Source organism: Carlito syrichta, unplaced genomic scaffold, assembly GCF_000164805.1.
Source record: "Carlito syrichta isolate Samal-C Ts95f unplaced genomic scaffold, Tarsius_syrichta-2.0.1 Scaffold308872, whole genome shotgun sequence".
Lineage (NCBI taxonomy): Eukaryota > Metazoa > Chordata > Mammalia > Primates > Tarsiidae > Carlito > Carlito syrichta.
Genome location: NW_007252968.1, coordinates 326,454 through 350,587, shown reverse-complemented (window position 1 = coordinate 350,587; position 24,134 = coordinate 326,454). Strand labels below are relative to the sequence as shown.

The following is a 24,134-nucleotide window of genomic DNA, read 5'->3' as shown; positions in this document are numbered from 1 at the left end:
AGAGAGCAGGGAGGTCAGGATGCTGGGCCTGCAGGAGGATAGGAGGCCCGGGAGCAGAGCATGGGGCTGCTTAAGGCTGGACGCCAAGCAGAACAGACCCTGAGCTTCAGGGACCAGCCGGCCCCGCTGTCAGTGTGCAGACACTCCAGCAAGCGCCTTGGCCTAGTCCTGGCCTTGGGCCACTCACTTCCCCTCTCTATACATTTCCTCTATCTGGTGAGCTGGCAATCCTTCTTCAGAGATGCATGGAGGACCCTGTTCAGGGCTGGGCCTGTGGTGAGTGTCCAGGGAGCAGAAAACGACTCCCTGATCACACACGTCTCAGGTTCTGCCCAGACTTACTGCCATGAACAAGGACACCTATTCCTCCCAGCTGGACAGGAGGCCACTGAGGGTGGGCCCTCCAGGTATGGGCACTTCCACACAGCCTCTTCATCTAGGCATCAGAGCAAACCACCAGGGTGGAACCAGTTTCCTTCGGCTGCTGGCTGTTGGCCCAGAATGGGGGAAAAGGAGCAGGAAGTCCTGGCAGTCTGACCAGATGGGTCCCAAAACACACCCCCGAGGAGCAATGTGCCTCCGGACACCCAGGGAGGCAGTGCCATGTGCTGGGACGTGCCCTGAATTGGAATGAGGCAAGCCTGGGTTCAAATCCCTGCTCAGCCACCCCATGACCCTGGACAGGTCAGGGCACCTTTCTGAGTCTTGGTTTTCTCATTTGTTCAACGGGGAGAATAAGGCTCCTGCATGACACTGTCATTGGCCTGAGCCTGCAGTCAGGCCAGGCTCAGTACAAAGGCCCTTCCCTCGCTGTCCAGGCTGAGTCTGAACTTCTTCATTCTCCCAATGAGGATGTCCCAAAGAGAATGTCACAGTGTCCTGGACCAGACCCTGGGCACAAGAGTTCCTTGAGAGACCTTAGTAATCACCATGCAGCTGGCTCCCCAGAGTTACAAATGAATAAACTATCTAGAGAGGGAGAGGGAACTAACAACACCATAGAGCAGCAAATCAGAACCCTGAAGGCTCTGGGCTATCTCACTGTGTGGTCTTAGGTCCTTCTCTCTCTGGCCTCAGTTTCCCCAACTGTTCAGGAAAAACGGGCATTCTAGGACTCACTGCCCAAGCCTGACCCTCTGGGAGTGGTGTTGTCTCTGGAGAACCCGGTGCTGGAAGGACCAGCAAAGGGGGAATGAGCTCTCGGCCCCCAGATCTGCACCCTCAGAGCCAGGAGTTCAACCCTGGGCTTGGCATACCTCCAGATGACAGCCAACTCTCTGAGTGGCTGCTGCCCCCAGACACCTGGAAGACCACGAGCCTGCTTCACGCGTGGCCCCTGAGGCTGGGGGTCAGCCCTTCCGGCCCATATCAGCATTGCCATCTCTGCTGGCCAACCCTGCCTCCCTGGCCCTCTCCCCACCCTGGGTCCTCTTCAGCCTCTGCCCATTCGGTGCCCAGCACCCATTCCCTGCAACTCTTGCAGGCCTCCTCACCTCTGGCCTGGGGGGCGAGGCTGGGGCTGCCCGGGGCCTGGAGCAGCAGCAGCAGGCCGCAGAGCGTGAGGCTGGCACCAGGGATGACCCCCATGGTCCTGCAGCACAGGCAGCGGCTGGCTCGGTGGCGGGGGCCCGTGGGGGCCGGGTCTTATCAACCCTGCTGCCCGCCCAGCCTCCCAACCGGGCGGCCCCCCATGGCCGTGGGGCAGCCCAACCCGGCCCCTCGCACCCCTGGGGGCGGGGCTGGGCCTGAATGGAGGTGTGTGTGCCCGGAGAGGGAGGGAGTGCCTGGCCCTAGCTCCAGAGGCCCCTCCGACCACAAGGGCTCCTTTTCCTGCAGAAGCAACCAGAGCCGCAGCTGGAATTTGGGAAAGCTCAGGTGGGGGGCCTCCCCCAGCACCTGGAGCCCACGCTGACTGACCTGCCGCTCCACCGGCCGGCATACCTGAGTCCAGGGGCCATGCCCCAACCCTGCCCCGTTCCTCCCCTCTGCCCACACCCAGATCCTTCCCCACCGCAGTCCCAGCCCGGTGGTCTCATGAGGCACATGTCCCTACTGCAGCCTCGCTGTCCCTCCTTGCCACATCCACCCTGCTCTCCTGCCACCTCTGGCTTCTCCTCGGAGGCCACTGGGCCTTTGCATGTGCAGGGCCGCCTGCCTGGAATGCCCTCTCCTCTCACTAACTCTGCCTCACAGCATCTCTCCAGATCCTAGTTGGAGTCAATGTGTGTGTCCACTCTGGGATGTGCAGGGCAGCAGGGAAAGGGGCTGAGAGCACCAACTTGGGAGTCGGGTTACCTGGATTTGCTCTAACAGCTAATCGCCTGTGTGACCATGTGCAAGTTACTTCACTTCTCTGTGCCTCAGAGACCTCGCCCAGAAGCTGTGACGGTGACAGTGCCCACCTCCCGGGTTGATGCAAGGAGCAGAGGACTTACATGAAATGTCCCAGTTAATTGTCATGACTTTCCCGCAAGGTAGCTCCTGTCACCACCCTGTTTCCCAGATGGGGGACTCAAGCACAGAAAGCTCAAGCAACTGGTCTAGAGTCACACAGCTAAGATGTATCGTTGCCAGGACAGACCCCAGGCCCGTGCTCCCAGCTGCTTGCTCAAGTCACTTGGTGGAGGGGCCTTCTCTGGGCCGAGCTCCCCACCAGCCCCTCTCTGTGCTCCCCCACATGGCCTTTCCCAGCTGTGAGCCTGCAAGCATTTGATGGGTTCATCTCTGCACCTGTCTGTCATAGAAAAGGCCAAGGCTTGTAAATAAAGGGACAAACCCAGGAAAATGGTTCCTTTAGTGGCATTTGGGTCCAGTAGTCAAATAGGACAGAGCAGAAAGAGCATGGCTTGGCCATCTTAGAGAGCCAGGTTCAAAGCCACTTTTGCTGCTAACCAGCTGTGCGACCCAGAGCTTAACCTCTCTGAGCCTCAGTCGTCATCGGGCTACGTTAATGGTAATGCTTGGCCCGCATCCCTCCCTGAGACCACATGAGGGGCAATGAAGTGGAGACGGGGTCAAAGGGCCATCATCTTTCCAAGGGCAGAATCGCAACACTCAGGACCCAAGCACTTCACTCTGTAGATCCAATCTCAGTGAAGGGAGATGCACGGTTTTTAAGAAGTGATTCCCGGGCACAGCAGACACAGCCCACAGCTCTCACTCTTCAGCAGCAATTATGACAACAAGCCCTTCCACACCTGGCATGGCAAAGTCGCTCGCCCTATCATTCTGCCTCCTTTGTTCTCCAACAAACCTGAAAGGTCAGCAGATTCTAATGTATTCGCCCATTTGTCAGGTGGAGAAACTGAGACCCAGGGAGGCTCCCTGACTTGCCCAAAGGCACCCACCAGCGGAGGGGCAGAGCCAAGCCTGGGTCTCAGGTCTTGTTCCTCTCTCACCAGAGTTAGGGGAGAGGATGTTGAGAGCACTTCCCTCTGACGTTTCCCGTGTAAGTTTTGAGTATGCCTAATTCTCAGCCCTCTCCCATTCCAGAAACCGGCTCAGCCCGCTGACCCCTTGACCCTCTGCAGCTGTGTCACTGTCTTCCCCAGAGCTGAGGCAGATGTGGAGACGAGGGCACGTAGCCCTTCCCAAGACCATGTTGTGAAGGTGCTACCCATCTCCCACAGAGCAGGGGCCTTGCCTGTCTCCGTTCCCTGACCCTGCAACCCTGCTGGGTGCCTGAACAGACAGCAAATGAAGGAAAGAATGAAAAGAAGAAACAAATGACCGGTGGGTTTCCAATCCCCGTCAACCCTCAAGGGTCACACGAGCGCCAGCGTCAACGAGAGAAGTGCAGCACTACCCCGCGCCCTGCTGGAGTGCCCGAGTGAAACATGAGCTGGAGTCTCACGTGGGGGGGGGGCCCTCCCTGATGACCAGGCCATGCTGGGGCTGGGGTACAAAGCCCTGTTGCAGGCGGCAGCTGGGCCCATGAACTGGCTCTTTCAGCCCTGTCTCTGAATGGTGGTCCTGTGGGCCCTTGGAGGAACACCGGCGCCTTCTCCAGGGCGCTTCCCCCTCATTAGCAGAGCCGCAGAAATACGCTGCCACGTTTCGGAAGCAAAGCCGGTCCCCAGAAGAGGACAGCTCTCACATTCCATCGCAGGGGCAAGGGCCGGGGTGGGGAGGAGTCCAGCATATACATTGAGGCAGAAAATAAATATTTGTGTTTTTAGAATGTGAAACGTTTTTCCCCAGGACTTGAAAAAAATCAGGAACAGTGTGGCCGGTATCTGCCAGAGGGAAGGAAAAAGTGCATGGAGGGGCCTTCAAGGCTGCTCGCAAGTTGAGCAGGCAGCTGTGAAGGGCTCCTGCTGTTTCCTCGCCCTGTTTCTTGCCCTTCGTACCCCTTGGAGTTCCAGAAACTTAAAGTCTTTATTTAGTGTGGTGTGCAAGAGAGAGCCTTTGTGAAAAATTGAGAGGCCCCCGGGTAGGGTGGTTCAATGGAAAGTGCTCAGGACTCCCACTCCAGTGCTCCCAGGCCCAGTGCTTTCCCCAGGGAGCAAACCTGGCTACCTCGTGCTCCTTTGACGGGAGATGCAGCATCATCTGGGGCAGCTCACACCGCTCGTCCTTGGCCCAACAGCATCATAGAATCAGAGGTGCTGTATCCACATACACCTCGTACATTTACTGCTGTTGATTCAGGATCTCTTTAATTCACTCTGAACCAGCTCACTTTTATAAAATGTCTCCCCCTCCTAAGAAATAATAGCCGTGAAATCACTGGTTTGATGCACAGTTGTTATATTTATTCCAATAAATATTCATTCAATACGAAATTCAAACACATTCAAAGCTAATTAAATTCAGCCTTTTCATCCACATATTACCAACAATTATCTTGCGTTCCACCAGTGGCATGTGTGCCAGACTTTGAGGCATCCTGGGAAGCGAGAAAGCTTTAGAAGCAGGCAGAGCTGGGCTTGCGGCCCTGTCTGTCATGGGCCAGCTGTGGTGACTTTCAGTCTGTCCCTTCCTTGTCTGTGTGTTCATCTCCTGTTTGTAAAATTGGGATCCTGATGCCAATGTCACTGGATGGCTGTGAGGAAGAGACGCAGTGACTGCGACATCACTGCCCATTGTGTTCACGGTGCCTTCTCGCGTCAGTCAGGATGGGCCGGACTACACCACAGTAACAAACAAACCCCTAGTCCTAGTGGCTCAACACAGGGTTTGTTTCTCTGTCTTGTGGCTCAGTCCAGAGCCAGGCAGGTGCCCCCTGCACAGGCCCCTCCAAAGCTGCTCCATCTCACTCTCCCACCACCACGTCCTTTGTCTCTAGCCACATGGACCAGAGAGAGATGGCGCGTGTGTCTCTTGACTGCCTCAGACAGAGAGTGTGCGACACCTGACTCTACCTGAATGCCCAGGGATGGGACGAGGATATTTAGTGAGCAGGGACAGTCTCTGTCACCCTTTCCAGATGAAAAAACTAAAACTGTATCACCTTAGATCAAAATCCAAGTTCAACTGTTAAGGCTCTTCACAGTCTGTCTCCTTCTGCCTTTTCCAGGTACTCAGTCTCTTTCCCCTTCCCTCCGTTTTTCCCTCCCTCCATCCTCCTCTCTGCCACAGAATGAGTCACTCCCTGCTTGTCTTCTGACACGAACCTCAAGGGCAGACTCCACCCTTCTAGCATATTATCAACCTTCATGCTCAACAAATGGCAACTGCTTTTACTTGAGGGAAATGTAAACCCTAGACGCTCAGGCTCTGAAGCAAACTCTGAAGACATCCATACCTGCACGTCCAGAGAGGCTGGTAAAAACACAGGCTTCAGCCATGCTGGATACCTTCTTCACCCTACAGGGAATGACCTCTCTACAGCCCATCACAGTGGGGACAAACGAGCATCCGAGTCAGCACTGGGGCCCACCCCATGGCCCTGCAGCCCATGCTGGGGTCAGTTCACCAGCAGCTGCAGCAGGTGGCTCCCACAGACCCAGACAGAGAGCCAGGTGGCCTGGGGACCTGACATCACCATCGGGGACAGGAACTGTGGACAAAGACTTGCTTCCCCATCTGGCACTGGTCATCTCTGAGGTGCGCCCAGAAGGTCCCCGCAGGAGCGAGCCCCAGTTGCCCACAGAGTTGACCTGCTTATCAGTGCACCTTTTATTGACTTTTCCCGTCCCAGTACTTAGTGTCTGTGTTTAGCTTTTAGTCTGCTTCTCCTCTCACTGTGTCTCCAAGGATCAAATAATCCAGCTGCACCCAATTCCTTGTCTCACAACAGCTTTGGGGGATCTTACCCACACCCAAGGGGAGAGAATTAGACAAAGCACAGGTCAGTGAGGCTATCTTGGAATTCTGTCTCCCTCGGGTGGTATATGTGGGTGTAGAATGAGGAAGGAGGGAGAAAAGCAGCTCACTGGCTAGGAAGGCCAAGTGTACCTCCCATGGATTTGGACAGGCATACCCTCAGACCCTACCCTGGGCAGAGCGGGTTGGTGGGAAAGGCCCCATGGAGCTGAGGCCTGGCAGCAAGGCCCAGCCCTGTTTTGACACAGCGAGTAACTGTGGGCAACTAAGGAATGTTGCGATGTCAACCTTGTTCCCTCTACAGCCTTTGTAAGGATGTCCAACCCCAGAAAAATGCCAATCCTCCCCTCTCACATTCTCCCTGAGATGCCCACCTCATCTTCCTGGGGCAGAGGAGCTGGGAAGTCATGCAGAAACTTTCCCGCCACGTCCCTTGTCCTGACCACTGCTCCCCTGAGAGGCTTCAGAAAAACTGGATTTTCTCAAAGCCCTCTGACAGGATTCGACTCCCTTGACATATAAAACTTCAGCAACTTGGCCATGTCAAGGTCAAGGCTACTTGTATGTGTGGTGTTCTGAGCTGGGGGTTGTCAGAGATGAGGCGATGGGGTGTGCTGACTGGAGTCACCCTCTGGCACTCGGCTGTCTCTGCAAGCCTCTGTCCAACTGCTTCCCTGCCTGGGACATCTCGTGGAGCAGAGGACACTATTTTTTCGACCTTGTGGGCCACAGAGGTGGCAGCAAAGCAGTGTCCCGGGTGGACACTGTGTATGTATTTAGAACTGTAGCTCCCTCGTGCAGGCACTCTCTGCTGTACCCACTGCCCATGGAAATGTTTTTGGCGGCTCATTAGGGAGGCTTCCTCCTGGAGGCCCAGGACAGCGACTGGAATGTGAGCATGGGTTCACAGAGTACCCATCCAGGCAGGCAGTGAGCAGGCCTGTGGCTGAAGACACACAATAGCCGCCTCTTAGGCCCACTGCAGAGGCTCCTCCAACACCCAGAGACACGGGGCAGCCCAAAGGTGGTTCTGCCCCAACTTCCTTTAACCTGGGAACTGCTTTTCTAGACAGTTGAACAATTTCATTGCAAATGGGAGACTCTGCCAGGGTGCCTAACAACATGAATCTCTGGTCTCCCCAGAAGTCAGGCAAAGACCCAAGAAAGTAGAGTCGCGTGCCCACAACCACAGGGCAAGGATCCCCCTCTGTGAGAAGGGGAGCTCCCCCCACCCTCTGGGACACTGTGCATGTATGTGTGCATGTGTGTGGCCAGGCACCCATCCTGCCCGTGCCCCATTTGGGCCTCAGCCTCTGTTCTGAGGTGACATGCCTGGTTCAGGACCCCTTCCTCGTGCTGCCTTGGTCTCAGACCCTAGAAGTGGTCAGGCAAGCTGGAAGCCAGAGTCTGGGCAGGGCAAAAGGCATGTGTTTTCATCTGAGGGTGTGTCTGGGGAGACCACGGCACAGCATCATGTCCCGCTGATGAGTGAACCTCCCACCCACATGTGTACAGATGACACTCATGTCTCACCCTCCCTCACTCTCCTGAATTCAGAGCTGGAGATGCAGCTGCCTCCAGAGCCTTCCCACCACTCACCCCCAAAGGAGCATGAGCCCAGTACCACCGGCATCAATGCGCTCCCGTTCCTTGTCCTGTGTACTCAGCTCAGAGCTGGGCCCCACCTTCTCCAAACCTGACACTGGCCTTGGCCCTCCCTCCTTCTCACTTCTGCGTCCAAGCCCCACAGGTGCTTCTTGAATCTACCCAGGCGTGCAGCCCCTCCCCAAGTTCATGCCCAACCATGTCTCATGGGATGACTGCCCCCATCAGCCTTCTCTCTGGGACCCTGCACTCATAAGGGACCCCAGGCCTCCATCTCAAGGTGGCATGGGGTTCTTGGGGGCAATCATTTGCACTACTGACATGTGTTTACTAAGCCTGCCTGTCCTCAGTGCCGGGAGTACACGGGGGTCACGCCTCAGTCCCTGTCATCAAGGAGCTTCCCAGGGCTCTAAAATCATGTTCTCACCCTGCTCACCATCCTTCAGTCCCCCATAGCTTCCGGGGTCATGTCCCAACTCCCCAGCCTGGCAGTTAAGACCCCCATGGGATCTGCCCCCAGGTTCACCTCTCCCTTCTTCCCCAAATGCATCTCAACTCCAGCCCGTGGACCTGATACCAGCCGCCCTTACCTAAGCATTTGCCAAGTGCTGCGCAAGGTTTGTGGAAGGCATTGCTGGGTGGGTTGTTCCAAATTCCCTTGCAAAATAGTCACTTTTTCCAGACTCTTGTTCCCTCAGAGGTGCCATGTGACCCGTCCTGACCAATGAGAAGTGAGGAAACTTATTCCTGGGAAGGTTTTTGTCTCCCTGCCTTGAGATTGATATGTTGGCAAGAGTATTAGCAGCCATCTTTTGACCACGAGGGATAAATAAGAGGAAATTAAGAGACTTCAGTTCTTATTTTCTTAAGCTGCTGAAACAATGCCAGCAACTGCCTATATCTGGATTTCTTGTACATATGAAAAATATGCCATACCGCCAACTGTCAAAGCCACAGGGCTGAGTTTTCTGTGTCTTCCATCCAAACACACTCCTAATTGAACACACTCAGTGTTCTTACCATTTTACATAATCAACTCATTGCTTCTCAGCAATCCTTTAAAGGTGGTGGTTATTATTGGCCCCATTTTCCAGATGAGAAAATGAGGTTTGTATCATGTGGCCTCTAACTGGAAGAGTTCCAGCTCCAGGGTCCCTCCCTAGACCTCACTGCCCCATTCTACTGCACCAAGCTACCTCAGGCCCCGTTCCCCAGCAGAGATCACCCTTCCACCTGGAGTTGCCTCCCCTTCCTTCTGCTGGCTAACTCCCACTTCGCCTCAGGAATCACCTCCTCCAGGGACTCTGCCCTGCTGGAGGCCGCCATTCTCCCTCCCCTCAGGCGCCCGACCCCCACCTCCGGGCTGATGGTACCCTTCTGCACTTGCCTCGGCTCTCTCTTGCCATACCCAGCTGGGCAAGGACAGGCAGGGCCTTGTTCTTCAGTGTACACCCTGCATACCCAGAGCCAGGACAGGCACAGAGTAGGCCCCTTAGGAATATTCTGGAATAAGTGAGTGAACATAGGGATGAGTGAAGATCCTGCCAGAGATCCAAAATCCATGTCACCTAACTCAAAGCTAAAAAACTTGCATGTGCGTGTCTGCGTGTGTGTGTGTGTGTACACTGTGTGTGTGTGTGTGTGTGTGTGTGTGTGTGTGTAGGGGGTGAGGGTGGTGGCAAGTAGGGGCACAGCAGAGGAGATGTTCTGTGTGGGAGCAGTCTTGGGACTGGGGGCGGCCACTTGCCCATCCTCTAGAGGCTGCTGTGGGCACAGGGAGCAGATGTGCAGAGCCCTCAAGGCCAGGAGTGAAGAAGACCCCAGAGCCAGACCCATGTGTTAAAACAGACCTCAGCTCAGCAGGAGGAAGTACTTGCTAAGTAACACTGCTCTCCCAGAAAGAGGTGGGAGAAGGGCCTGGCAAGGAAAGGGCTCCCCACAGATGGGAGTGTGAGCCCAGGCAGAGGCTGGGAAGAGTGGGACCAGCAGCCTCCAAGGTCCCTTCCAGTCCACAATCCTACCTGCTGCCCTGAGACCTCCCCTGTACACAGGGCCCTCCAGAGAGGGCTCGAGGCCTGGGATGGGTGCTCAACGCAGGCCTTGTGAGGTGGCGGGTCTCCAGAGGATGGACGAGGTTACCCAGAGCGGTCCAGGGACACACTCAGGTCCAGGCAGGGGATGGAATCCAAGCCCAGTTCGTTCCTTGACCGATGCGTGACTTTGGGCAGACCCGCCGCTCCCTGAACCTCAGGAATGGTCAGCCCACAGCACCTGCCGCGAGAGGCACAGGGACCCGGAGCCGAGGCGTCAAAGTGCCCACCTGGTTATGGCGACCCTCCTGATGCCATCACAGTCCCGGGAATGAGATTTCCCCACTCAGCACCCCGGGTTTAGTTTCACCCGCCCCCTTCCCTCGAAGCCACAGCCAGCCCAGCCGCTCTCACCTGCCCAGCCATGGAACGGGCCCCTCTTTCCCGGGCTGCCCCCTTTCCGGGCATCCAGCTCAAACGGGCCCTCTCAGCGGGTCCAAGCCATCCCGGCCTGTCAAAGGACCCCTGTGTGAGCCTCAAATGGGGCATTGATGGGCCGCAGCGAGGACTGCCTAGGCGCTCCGGCTTGCTCGGCTTGGCCAACCACACGGACTTCCCCAAACCCAGCTATTTCCTGTTCCTCTCAGCCCCCTCCCAGCTGCCTGGCCACAGGGCACAATCCCACTACACATCCCAGCCTGCTCCTGGGCTCTGGTCCAGGGTGGGAGTGGGGAAGGGGAAGTACCAGGGAGTCACCTCAGCAAGCTCAGGGTCTCCCATCCATGGGACACACAGCTACTTCCCTTTGGTCCCCTTGTGATGGGATGCAAGGTTGGGCCAATCCCCCTCCTCCTGTGACCTCTGCTCCCCACCCTCACTTGGTAGGTGCTTCTGTGGGGCGGGGGAGTAGTTCACAAGAAACAGCAGCTCACAGACTGGGGTCCAGCCCCTCTCAACAGCCTCCACATGGAGTAAAAAAAAAAAAAGAGACACTTGGTCTAATCTGTGACCACTGTGTGGCTTCAAGGAAGTTACTTGATGTCTCTGGGTCTCAATTCCCATGCACGAATGGGAGCTCACTGTCCATCTCTGTTAAAGCCGCACTTTGCTAATTGCTTGGGGTCTGATAAAGAGCAGATAAAGTCCATGAAGACATCTGCCATCCTCAAGAAAAGATGACAACACCAGAAGGTCGACCATACCTCTCAAACTCATCCCCTCCCCTGCTCCCCACAGGATGACATCCCCACCTTCTTGTGGGTTCCTGCATTTGATTTCTTCCTGTCGAAAGCCCAAACTGACCCTTAACTCCTCTTCCCAAAACCCTCCAAGGACACATTCCTTGGCTCTATGCTCTTTTGGTATTGTGACAGATCCCAGTTCAGACTGTCCTGGGATCTCAATTGACTTGGATGTCAGTCAGGTCCTCAGCAGTTCAGCAACCCTTGGGAGGAAAGGTAAGAGATGGAGAAAGAGAAAGAGACATCATGGAAGAATTTGAGTCCTCGATTCAGCCATGCCGGAAGCCAAAAATCCCTGGATTTTTAGTTTATGAGAGAGCCAAAAAACATCATGACCATCTTTTTTTTTTTAATAAACTCGATTCACCCTCTCCTTCCGGTAAATGTCCTCTTGGCTGAGGTTAGCCCTGGTGAGCTTGCAGTCCAAGAGCCCTACTGTGTGCAAAGGCTCTTCCCAATCTGGGCCCCAACACCCGGCCAGCCTCTTCTCCCTCCCCTTCCCACTTGCAGCCACACTGAACTGCCGACCCCTGCCCCTACCCACACGCCATGGAGCACCTGCACTACCTGGATCTAGAACATCCTTCGCACTGTGCTTACTGCTGCTGCCTAGGCCTTCAGACTCAGCTCGGTGAACCTCCCTCCAGGAAGTCTTCTCTGGCCCTTGGGCTGAGCCTAAAGTCCCTCAGGTTGGCCCCATTGTGGTGCTGACCATGGGCTATTACAAGTGTTTATGGATCTGTCCCCCCCCCAGACTGAGAGTGACTGGAGGCAAGTCTGACCCACTGGGGCCATACCCAGTATCCAGAGCAGGACCTGGCTCCTGGCAGGTGCTCTCCAGGCCAGCAGAGTCCACGCCAGATTCAGGAGACCTCGGAGTGCTGTGATGCGGGATCCCAGATGGCGTCGAATCGTGATGCTCACTTGCTGAGCATGGCCCACGGGAGGAGTTTCTGGACTGCAGGAACAGGTGTGTGTGTGTGTGTGTGTGTGTGTGTGTGTGTGTGTGTCTACACACAAGCTGGGAGTGAGTGACGGAGGTAGAAGGCAGGTCCCCAGTTACCCCGTACATATTTCAGGAAACACATCAACCAGCGAGAAGCTTATTGCTGCTTTATTGAAACGCCTTCCCTGTCACACATAAAGCAATGACACAAGGGGTGTTGGCAGGGACCTCTTGCACAACCCTCTCTCTCGTCCCAGAGACCCTGCTTCCATGGCCCTATCTCCACTTCTGGATTGCTCTCTCAGGGACCCCGACCCATAGGGAAGAGGACAAAGAGGGGTGTCGGGGCCCTTCCTGGCGGCCACCACCAGCCGGACCTCAGGGGCAGGGTCTGCGCCCACAAGGGGTCTGCCCATTTTGACTGAACTAACCTGTGGATTTAGTCCAACAAAGAGATGTGCCTGACTGCAGGGCAGAATTTCTGCTTGACCACAAGCCTTAGACAGACTAAGTTGCCTACGGCTGACCAGTGGCTGTCAGCATCCTGGCCTGGGAATTAACTGCCAGCTTGTTCCCAGAGGACAACTGAGCTGATCCTTTTCATGGATCTGCTGCCGTGCGACTCGGGGACCGCAGAGCCCCCAGATAGGCAAGCGTTTGACTGCTGATGATGACAGCTCTTCACAAGACAATTGTGTGCTTCAAGGGCCTGGTTTATGATCGAAACAGCTGTTACTTCCTGGAGCTAGCTGTGGGGGAACAGTCTGGCAACTACATCATTGATTTTCATTTGAATTAACACCTATGCAGCCGCTTACTCAGAGGTACTGAAGTGACCAGGGTGGGCAGCCAGTTGTTGAGTTCATTTGAAATAAGCGGTTTGAGGTTGACTTGATTTTTTAAATTGAATTTTATCACTATCCTATGTATTCTATTTCTCACTATTCTAAATGACCAAGGGCTGACTAACTGATCATTGTTCATGAAAGCTATTTGGAGAAATTGATTATATACATTTAGGGGGGGTGGCTAATTGATTATTACTTGATTGCTGTGTGAAATGACAATGTTGATAAACCAATACAACGGACTGTTGCTTGACCAAATTATTTTACTGAACTGACATGTACGTTTTGATCTGTCAGTTGCTTGGTTGAACAGATCAAGTTAGTTGTTTAGCAAACTCACCCAATTTAGAATGGCCCATGGCCTCAACAACTGTCAGAGCTGACTGAAATAGACTGAGCATTGTGGGACTGAGTGTTTGAGGCCCAAGGAGTAATTCAGCCAAAAGGGTTGACCCAACTGTGAGCATCTCACAGGCCCTGCAGAAGGAAAAGGCCAGTGAGGGGGACACGAGGGGACTGCCCTGAAGTCAGACCAGGGGGGCGGTGTCCACCCAGGCCACGGTGGCCACCAAAGCAAAGAAGCAGATTACGAGGCAGCTCCACCCCTCCCAGCGCTAGGGCCGGAGCCTGGCAAGGGTCACACCTCCGAGTACGGGGGTGGCAGTGGGTCCCCCTCGGGAACCTTGGATGGCAGAGACAGGGCTTCCTCATAGGATGGCAGGACCACCTGAGAGAGACAGAGAGATGAGGGCTGAGAATTGCTGAGGAGGACCCACGTTTCCAACCCAGGGTCAAGGGACCCAGACCCCCACCTCCAGCAAAATGATGACAACAGTGACTAGCAGGTCTTGGATACTACCATGTGCTGGACATTGCCTGGGAGATATAGGTGTGGTATCTGATCCTGGAAGGGACATACTTGCCTTTGCCTGTTCAGCACCAAGTTCCCCTTGTTTCTATAACAATGCACCATTTTCCTTGGGAAAGCATTCTCAATCTGTGTACCTCTAGAAGAACTGTTCTCACCCCTCCTGGGGATGGACATATGACTGGGTTTGGCCACTCAAAGTAGAATTCCATCCCCCTGGTGATTGTCATTGGTTTGGGGATAGGCATGTGACCCAACCTAGTCCAATCAGACATACTTCTGGGACTTTCTTTTTCTGTTGGGGTTACTGAGAGAATGGGATGTCAACCTTGGGGATTTGACAGCTATTTTGCCACCATGAGGAAAGGGCTGCCTAAAAAATAAGCTAACTGTAAGGGAAGTAAAGTCATGAGATGAAAAGGATGAGATCATACTCTGATGCCAGGACTCAACCAGGCCTGAGCCAGACCTACAGTGGACTGTTGAGTTCTGTGAGCTAGTGCATTCCTTGTGTTACTTGAGTGAGATTGAGTTGATTTTCTACTGCTTGCAACCACAACTGTCTTGCCTAATACAATCCCCACTTTGCAGATGAGGAAAGTAAGCAGCCAGTCAGCTGCCCCTGTCCCAACACTTCTCCAGTAAGCTGCTTCTAAGCTCACCCTCTCCTCTCTGCCCAGAAGGCCACCTTCCCCTTCCCCAGCTATCTCATATCCATTGACCCTCCAAGACTAGGTCATGTGTCACCTCCTCCAGGAAGCCTTCCCTGTGTCCATTGTCCCTGTGCTTCACACCAAGTTGTAACTGGATCTGTCTGGATTCACTTTGGACCAGTCACTTCTCTAAGGCAGGGGTGACATCTTAGTTTTCGCTGCACCCCCACGATTGGATATGAGACTAGCAAAGAGGGAGAGGCAGAAAACACTGAATGAATGAATGAATAGAATCTTAGACTGTCAGAGCTAAAAGACATCACTTTTCTTCTGGTTCAACCCTCATCTCACAAGTGGAGAACCCGAGGCCCAGAGAAGGAAAAGGAAAGGGACTTGACATGGATGGTACAGGGAGTGAGGGCAGCGCTGGCCCCCAGCCTGGGGCTCACTCACCTTCGGGAGCTCCTTGGAGCTGGCCCTCCCCTCGGCCGAGTTCATGTCCTTCACGAGTCTGTAGCATCTCCACACGCACTTGAACATGTAGAACTGCAGAGAGGCCCCCTTAGGCTGTATTCTGCCAGCTCTCCCTCTCCCGCCCTGGGGGTCCCGGGGTAGGTGCCAGGAGGGAGCCCCAGCTCGCTCGAAACGCCACCCTGCTCTTCCGGTGGGGGGCCCCTCGCCAGCCCTTCCCGTGTGCTCCAGGCACTGCCTTTCCATCGCCCACAGACACCACTCAGCAGGAGCCTTGGCGGGGCTTCCGGCCCACCCTCCAGCCTCCCTGGCGACAGTCCCTCAGCCCCCTGATGGTGAACTCACGACCTTCTGAGATGGCCTCGCCCACCTCGAGACAGAGCTGATGGCAGGAAATGTTTTCACAGAAATATTTCTGACACGCTGTATTTAGAAACACTGGTGCGTGTTTATACGTGCAAGCGACCGCTGTCTCGGCGGCTGATATCAGATCTGGGGCAATTTCCAGGTGGGGCATGGAGTCCCAAGGGGCAAGCTCGGGGAACAACAGACAACCCCAACTGCCTCCCGAGGAACAGGAGAGGGCCCTGTCACTTGGAAGGCCCCTTGTCCTATGGTGCCCCTTGTGGGGAGATGGGCAGAGACACTTCCAGGCAGAGACTATGATCACAAAAGAATGAAGGCAAGTCGGGGTGGCCAGCAAGGCAGGATGGGGCAGAGCGGGAAGCCCCTCCCCAGGACGGGGCTGTCTGGCGGGACAGGAGGATGTGTCCTGCGGCAGCATGCACCATGTAAGCCCCGCACTGGCTCCCCCCACGAAGCCACCAGGAAAGTTCTCTGTGTGCACTCACTAACGCCCTGGGGCTGGGTCGGTTCTTGGAGAGGATGATAAGAGGAACAAGGTTCTGCTTCAGGCTGGCATTAGGGGAGAGCAGGTGGAGGGGGCTGGCATCTGCAGACGCCACCAGCACAGAGGGACTGGCAGGAAACACATCCGGGCATCAGCAGGGACAGTCTCCGGGCCGGTGTGGGTGGTGGTGGTGGACTGACGGGCTTCTTCCTGCTCCTCGGTACTCTTTACATTGCTACAGTGTTACTCCGTCATCAGAAAAGGACACTTTTTCCAAGACCTTCCTTCTGTTTTGTGGACATGAGCCTCCCTGTGGCTTTAGGCCCCAGGCCCCAGACCCCTGTTGGGCCTCTAGGATCCTATAGAATTTCCCACGCAAGTTATCTTGGTGTTTAAAAACAGCAAGCACGTCCCTTTTTGTTTGTTTGCTTTTTGTTTTCTGTTTTTGTTTTTGTTTTTTTGAGTTGGAGTCTCACTCTGTCGCCCAGACTGGAGTGCAGTGGCCGCTCCTGGCCACCGCAGCCTCGACCTGCTGGGCTCCGGCGATCCTTCCGCCTCAGCCTTCTGAGTAGCCGGAATTATAGGCATGCACTACCACGCCCGGCTGATAATTTTGATTTTTTGTAGAGATGAGGTCTCACTGCCCAGGCGGGTCTCGAACCCGCGGGCTCAGGCAATCCACTCACCTCAGCCTCCCAAAGGTGCAGGATTACAGGCTGAGCCACCGAGCCTGGCTAAGCATGTCCCTTGAGTCACCTCTTTTCTGAGCTGAATAGCCCCAAGTTCCTTGGCCTCCAGAGGTGGCAGAGTTTTTTTGCCTCTTTAGTCTGCTGGTTGTACTGCTATGAACACTCTAGTGTGTCGCCACCTCTCACACCTGGGCCTGAAGCTAGGCCCTGTCCTTTGGGCCTGATCATCCCAGAGAAGAATGCAACCATTCACCTCCTTCCTTCTCATTACTAGACCTCTATTAACATGACCTCAGGTCCCATCTGCATTATGACGCCTGAATCACACAAAAGCATAACAAGACTCATTATGTCCCTTTTACAGGTGACACCTGAGGCCCAGAGAGAAGTGACTTGCTGATGACTGACCTCACAGCTAGTGAGGGACACACTGGAATTCCAGCCCGAGTCAGTGTGTATCTAATTCCAGACAGAGCAGTTCCCCCTGGTTTATGCATTAAGACCCCGACGCCTGAACACAGGCAGTCCTGGCAGATCCACGCCCTCTAAATGGGCTGTCGATGAGGGTCCCAAGTAAAGTGAGAGGTGCTGGCATGGGAAGGCTGGAGGAGGGAATGAAACGCAGGGAAGACGGCCAAGGAGCACACATGGCCCGTTTCCCAGCAGCCAGTGTGGGGGTGCCTGGGCCACAGCAGGGCCTCGGCCCCGCCTCCCGGAGCCGCAGGGCAGGTCCACTCACCTTCAGGATGAGGACAGTGATGAAAGCGATGGAGAAGATGACCATCAACTTGACAAACTGGTTGTGAGGCACGTTCTCCTGGCTGGGGAGGTAATTCTGCAACAGACATGGGAGCCACATCAACACCGCTGGCCGTGAGGTGTCCCAGCAGCGCCCACACATCCAGGAGGCACAAGCCCACGTGCACAGGGGCACAGAGGGCCCACCCAGCCCCTCAGTCACTCGCCACAGCAGCCTTAGGGAGCAGGGGCTGCCCTCAGCCCATCTGACAGGTGAACAAACCACGGGAAGCATACATGCCGCTACCCCCATCCCCGTCCCCAACTGGGAGGTTCCAGTTGCCCGAGGGCCACACTTTCATGCTCTCTAGAGTCTGCCTTGGCTGCTGGGAGCCTCCCAGTTTCCTAATACCTGGAAGGTCACATCCTCCCCAGGGGCAGCTCATGTCCAGGGACTGGCTGGTCCCATGTCTGAGACGAGGTCGTAAAAGATATTGCTGTTCCCCCCAACCACCCCACTTTCTCTTAGAGCACTTCCTCAGGGAAGCCAGCCACCATGGTAGGAGGGCACGCACGCAGCACTGTTGCACGTCCACAGGGGGATGAGGTGAGGCAAAGAGCCCGCAGCCACGTGGGTGAGCCATCCTGGAAGTGGATCCTTGAGAACTGATCAAGCCCTCAGATGGCCACAGCCTCCTTCCACCCCTTGGGTGCAACCTCATGAGAGACCCTGAGTCAGAACAACCAAGTTAAGCTGAGCCCAGGTTGATGCTCAGAAGCTATGTGCAATAAGAAATGTTGATTAGCCTGGGGCAGTGGCTCATGCCTGTCATCCCAGCACTGTGGGAGGTGGAGGCAAGAGGATTGCCTGAGCTCAGGGGTTTGAGACCAGTATGGGCAACAAGGCAAGACTTCGTCTCTATAATAAATCAAAAAATTAGCCGGGCATGGTAGCATGTGCCTATATTTCCGGCTACTTGGAAGGCTGAGGCAGAAGGATCACCTGAGCTCAGCAGGTCGAGGCCATGAACATGCCACTGCACTCCAGCCTGGGTGACAGAGTGAGACTCCAACTCTCTCTCTATATATATATATATATAGCTTGCTTTTTGTTTTTTAGAGACAGGGCCTTATTTGGTGGCCCAGGCTAGAGTGCAGTGGCTCGATCCTAGCTCACTATAACCTCAACATCCTCAGCTCAATTGATCCTCTTCCCTCAGTCTCCCTAACAGCTATGACTACAAATACACACCACCATGCCCTACTAATATTTTCTTTTTCTTTTTATTTTTCCTGAAATGGGGTCTCACTATGTTGTCCAGACTGATCTCAAACTCCTGGCCTCAAGTGATCCTCCTACCTTAGCCCCCCAAAATGCTGGGATTATAGGCAGGAGGAGCCACCATGCTTGGCTTTAATTTTTTATTGTTTTAAGCCAAGATGTTTGGGGATAATTTATTAGACAGCAATTTAAAAAATGAGTATGCGTTCTGGGGTGCAATTCCCACTCCAAAACTCTCTTTGGGGCCAGGCAGGGCTGCTGCTAAAGCCACATGTTGTCCGGCTTCCTCCCTGCTCAAACCTTCTTCCCTTGGTCCTTACAGAGTTCTTCCTGAGCGCACTCCCTCAGTAAATCACTAGCACAAGAAACCTCTTCCCAGGCTCTCCCTCTAGGGAAACCAGCCTAACCACTGGGCACAGAGAGGCAAAGCAACTTGCCCAAGGCCACACAGCCAGCAAATGACTCACCATGTGGTTCATGGACTTGAAGTTGAGAAAGGTGGGCACTTCCATGTAGGAGCTGCAGAGGGTCAGGATGCTCAGGCAGAAGTCCAGCAGCTTCAGTGTCATCAGCGGGACCTTGGAGTGGCCCTTGGGAAGACAGAGACTAGCACGTAAGGTCCAGTTGCTGTGGGGCACACACTGGCCCTTGCCTGCAAGGTGGGCTCTGGTAGACATTGGCAACTCTCTAGTCCCTGCACACGGAGGGACACAGACGCACCGATGTCCATGCCAAGGACTGGTGGCAGACCCAAGAGTAGAACCGGGGTCTGCTGACTCCCAGGCCAGGGCGCTTCCTCAAAGTCAACAGTCGTGTGAGGAGCAGAGTCTGGAGATTCGATGCTGACGTCACAGCCTCCTGCCATTCCCACGGCAGATGCCCATCCCTGGCCTGAGTCGTCTTTCAAAGGGAGGACAAGACTGGCCTGGGGACCCAGGGAATGTGCCGCCCACCATAGTGTCAGAACGTGCGTGCGTGCGCACACACTCACAGAGCTGATGTGGGCTGAGACCTCGTAAGACACGCCCATGAGAGGTGACTGCAGACATATTTCTGAGGAAGAAACTTGGGGCCATTTGGAGGGGCTCGGGGGCCTTGGAGATGCCACCCAGGAAAGGGCTCCCACCCTCCCCAGCCTGAGCCCAGGACCTGTGTCCAGCCCCCTCCCAGCCCCTGGGTGGGGCCAGGGCTCTGCTGGCTGCATGAGGGACAGGGTTGGGTACTCACAGTGCGGCTCGGGGAGGCCAGATTGAGGTAGGCGGGCAGCTCAATGTAGGAGCCCAGCAGGGTGAGCAAGCACAGGAGGAAGTCCATGATTTGCAGGGACAGGAAGGGCAGCAGGTACTTCTCCCGGTTCTGAAAGGTGGTCCAGCATGGTCAGGGTGTCCCCTGCACATGGCCAAGGCTCCCCCACCCAGCCGGACATTCCCTTCCCGCCCTCTCCCACATCACCCCCTCAAGGCCCAGCTGAGGTCACTCTGTGGGGATCCACATGGCTTCCTCAGTGACACTGGGAATGGGGGTAAGACCTAGGCCCCAAGTGAGAGCTGACTCGGCATGGTGAGTGTGGCAGAAGATGTAAGGGAACTGCCCCCACCTATAGGGGCTCGGAGAGCAGAACTTGACTCAACTCCTCACAAGAGCCCAACAAGGAAAGACTCTGTGTCTATGTTACAGAGGAGAATGAATCAGAGAGGACTTCCTGGAGGAGGGAGCTAGATCTGGAAAGGTGATTAGAAGCAAGCTGGAGGGGAAGGGTAGGCGACTGGAGGCAGATGGGCCAGTTGAACAAAGGCCCGGTGCAGGGGGGATCCTGCCCTGCCTAGATAGTCGGACCTTCCTCCAGATGGGCCACTCCCAGGGGTATCAAGTCATGGAAAGAGACCCTGAGAGGCTGAGGCCGAGGTCCTCCTTAAGTTGAAAGCAAATGACCATGGAGACCATGGAGTACTCATGCATATGCACCCACAGTTGGGGACAAAATCGTAGAAAGGGTGGTTTCCCAGTGTCTCTTGGGGTTACCTAAACTCACCCAGGAGGCAGCCAAAACAACCCAGCCCTCAGGGTGCTCAGGGCGACCTGCTCCATTTCCCTAGCCAGGCCCCTGGGGTTTCTGCACAGGCACCCAGAGTTGCCCTGCGCCATGCTAACCATCCCCCAGAGGGCACAGATTCCGAGAGTGGGTGTCAGCGAGGGAAGTGGGTGGTGGCATTTCAGGCAGGGGGGAAGGAGAGCATTCCAAAGCAGCAGCACCTGGTCGACCTGTTCTGCTGGGCCCCTTACCAGCCCGTCTCCTTCTGTGTCCTGTCCTGTTTGGCCAGGCCCTGGCTGCCGGCTCTGCAGGCCAAGTGATGGCAGTTCCTTGGCTGCAGGTGCTGAGCCCCAGCTGCCCCAACTCCCCCTCACCTTCTCCTCGGGCCCAGGAGCTCCTCGTTGCCACACTGGATGCCCCTGTCTCTCTGAGGGTCCTCTTTCCCCATGAAACTGGCAGCTCCTGGGGCACTTTCCAGGGCGTGGGTCCCACCCAGAGCATGGGCACATGTCACTGTGTGGAACTGAGCCGCCTGCACCCACACTCCCTGCCCTATGCCTCTCGCTGACTGCCAGACCCAAGGCATTCTCCCCTCTCTCCGTACCCAGACAAGACTTCCTCTTGTCTCTAGAAATTCCCTGTGGGGCACCAGGATGTTCTCACCAAAGTGTCGCAATCCATGCAGCCCCCTGTGCTAGGGCACGGAGACCACATTTAACAGGAAACTGAGGCCACCAGCCCCAGGGATCCCAAAGGGAAACAAGGCTCTCCAAAGGGCAAATGTGAAAGTCCCAGGGTACAGACGGGATCCCCTACGATAAGCACTTCCCACCCTCCCAGCAGCCGGCACTGCCCACCAACGGTGTGAACCCCGTCATGGTGTGGAAAGACACCCTGAGAGGCTGAGGCCGAGGTCCTCCTTAAGTTGAAAGCAAATGACCATGGAGACCATGGAGTACTCATGCATATGCACCCACAGTTGGGGACAAAATCATAGAAAGAGTGGCTTCCCAGTGTCTCCTGTGGTTACCTAAACTCACCCAGGAGGCCGCTGGGAACAGGGGCTCCGGGGTTCCTCCACTCCCTTCCCTCCTCCCCCAACCCAGGCCCTTACCTTGACCACTCCCATCAGCAGACTCAGGCTGATGACAAAGAGCATGGCGATGAGCAGGAAGCTGGAAATCAGGTCGGCTGAAAGGCAAGGGGGAGCCGTGAGGGCCTGGGGTGCCCCTGGGGACCCCAGCCAGGCTCCGAGGACCACACTTTGGGAACTGCTGGTGTGAGGCCATGAGCGTGAACAGGAAAGCCCAGGCTCCACCCTCCTGCAGTCCTCAGGCTCAAGGCACACAAGGACAGCAGGTGATGGAACAGAGTGTGCCAGGTTGGGGTCTACATGGAGCCGAAGGAGGTCACCAGGGGAAGGCATCCCTGAGGAGCGGCCTGAGAGTGCTAAGGAGACAGCCATGAGCCGTGGGGGGTGGGTGCTCCAGGCAGGGGCCCAAGACAGGGACGAGCCTGGTGTGGTCAGTGTGTGTGGCTGGAGAGAGCTGGGGTAGGAGCCTGCAGGGAGATGTGGTCGGGGAGGCCAGCAGGGATGGGTCCCACAGTGGGGAGTTTCCGGTGTACTCTAACTGGGTGCAGCCGCCACCGATGGGCTTATGCAGGAGTGTGTGGCTGTCACCTTCACACGCTGGTGGGGCTTGCAGAGTACTGCCCCTTCCGCTTTCACCATTGGGGCCCCGGTGGGGCCAGGCGGAACATCCCCATCTCCAGATGAGGGACCTGCCCGGGCCGCCCAGCCTGGAGGTGGCGGGCCCTGGACCCCAGCCTGGCTACCCTGGCCAGGGCCTTCCCCCTCCCCACCCCCCCGAGCACCCCCTGGACCTACCAACCCTGAGGTAGCCCATCTGTGAGAACTTGCAGACCTTGCCGTGGGCCACCTCCACTGAGTGCTCAATGAACAGCAAGATGCTCATGATCTGGGGGCAAAACAGAGTCAGTCAGCAGGGCCGCGCGGCTCCTCCTCCGGCCCCTTCCTCAAGATGGCATTCAGTGGGGCTTGTGGGAGGGGTCCCGAGAGGACAGAGGGCCCTCAGTGGGGCATCCCGGTTGAGACAGACAGCTCAAGCTCTTAATCCTGGGTCTTGTTTTTTCCAGCTGTGTGACCTTAGGCAAGCTGCTGGACTGCTGTGTGCCTCAGTTTTCCCATCTGTAAAATGGCTGCGACACTGGAATTCCTTCGGGAGGCTATCGTGAGGAGTCCATGAGACTGACCCAGGAGAGCCTGAGACCCATGCTCAGTGCTCAGTAAGCGGGAACTGTTTCCACTGAAGGGCAGACTTGAGGAGGCCGAGGCAGGGAGGGGCTAGGGGCTCCTCCTCTGCACCCACTTGGCAACAACAGGCTTTGGGCATCGTGGGAACTTCGTCACAGCCCCTGAGTACCATAGCGCTTCAAGCTCCTGGAGTCATCAACACGTGCCTGGGAGGGCCTGAAGAGCATCTGAGCCCTGACTCCCCAGGTGCCACCATCCCATCCCCATGCCCCCAATTTCCCCATCTTCAAAATGGGGGTGATGATCTGTGCCTCACAGGGCTGTAGTGGGGCTGGATGGGACAATTCACGTGACATGCCTTGCGGATAGTAAGCACTCACTCCATGAGTATAGCCATGATTCCCACACCACTGCAGGTTCCAGGCAGGGAAAGCCTGTGTCTCTTGTTCACTGCTCCAGCTGCTCTATTTGTTGAATGACTAAATGAACACATGAGCCCCACCCCCTCAGCGGATCCTTGCTGTGAATGATGGAGAAGGGGTGTCTCTGATAGACCTGAGTATTGGGGTAGCCCTAGCAACAGCTGAAGTCCAGCCACAAAACTGAGTTTGAAAGGACCTTGGAGGTGACCTTGTCCATGCCTCCCACCACCCAATACAGGAATCCTATGCCAAGCAGCCTCTACATAAATGCTTCCAACCACAAGGAACTCACAACTTTTTGTGAGTCCATGTCCTTGCAGCAGGCCCTCCGCCCTTCTCCCATCACATGCATGCAATTCTCTAGGCACCACCTGCCCACACTGAGAACAACAAAACTGTCCCCTCCCTGGTAGTGGATTCCCTACTTCTATTAATATGGCCTAAGATTACATGACTTTCTAGGTAGCCCTGTACTTGTAACTCATGCTCAGCAGACAGGCAACCAGATACCCACCATTTGTCTTCCCCTTTACTCCTTTGCTGACTGTGTGGGTTTTGTTGTTGTTGTGTGTGTGTGTGGTTTTGTGTGTGTGTGTGTGTGTTGTTTTAGCTCAGACACAGGTCTCAACTTGTCTTCCTGCCATGTTACATCCTGTTTAGCAAGGTGGAGAGTGATAGCATGGAAGAGAAATGAAGAGACGGGCTCCTGAGTCAGATGGAGATGGACTTGAATCCAGGTCACCGTATGACCTTAGGCAAGTCACTTCACCTCTCTGAGCTTTCTCATCTGGAAAATGGCAATCGCTGGACTTAAAGGATGAAGTCGCATTGTGTCTGCAAAGCCCTGAGCTCAGGGCCTGGCAGGGGTGTCGGCAAGCAGAATCTACTTCCGGCTGGAGTGCTGGAGTGGAGACATT

At 55.5% G+C, this 24,134-nt stretch overlaps 2 protein-coding genes across 3 annotated transcripts in view; both read right to left on the bottom strand.

The window, feature by feature from the left end:
• MATN1 (matrilin 1, cartilage matrix protein) overlaps positions 1–1,613 on the bottom strand; it is a 9,658-nt gene extending 8,045 nt beyond the window's left edge. Inside the window, exon 1 of the mRNA XM_021716685.1 lies at positions 1,494–1,613. Within this exon, the coding sequence (XP_021572360.1) occupies positions 1,494–1,587 (94 nt within the window). The 5' untranslated portion in view covers positions 1,588–1,613. The remainder of the gene's footprint in view (positions 1–1,493) is intronic.
• LAPTM5 (lysosomal protein transmembrane 5) overlaps positions 1–24,134 on the bottom strand; it is a 43,140-nt gene that overhangs the window by 6,132 nt on the left and 12,874 nt on the right. The window contains exons 2-8 of one of the 2 annotated variants that reach the window (XR_002482428.1): positions 22,409–22,499; positions 21,635–21,711; positions 19,716–19,844; positions 18,956–19,078; positions 17,208–17,303; positions 14,912–15,004; positions 13,521–13,664 (exon numbers count right to left, since the gene is read on the bottom strand). Coding sequence is in view for 1 of the 2 variants with exons in the window: in XM_008066275.2 (XP_008064466.1) it covers positions 13,575–13,664; positions 14,912–15,004; positions 17,208–17,303; positions 18,956–19,078; positions 19,716–19,844; positions 21,635–21,711; positions 22,409–22,499 (699 nt within the window). In the remaining variant the exon portion in view is untranslated. Of the gene's footprint in view, positions 1–13,322; positions 13,665–14,911; positions 15,005–17,207; positions 17,304–18,955; positions 19,079–19,715; positions 19,845–21,634; positions 21,712–22,408; positions 22,500–24,134 lie in introns of those variants that run through there. The other variant, XM_008066275.2, reaches the window with a different exon arrangement.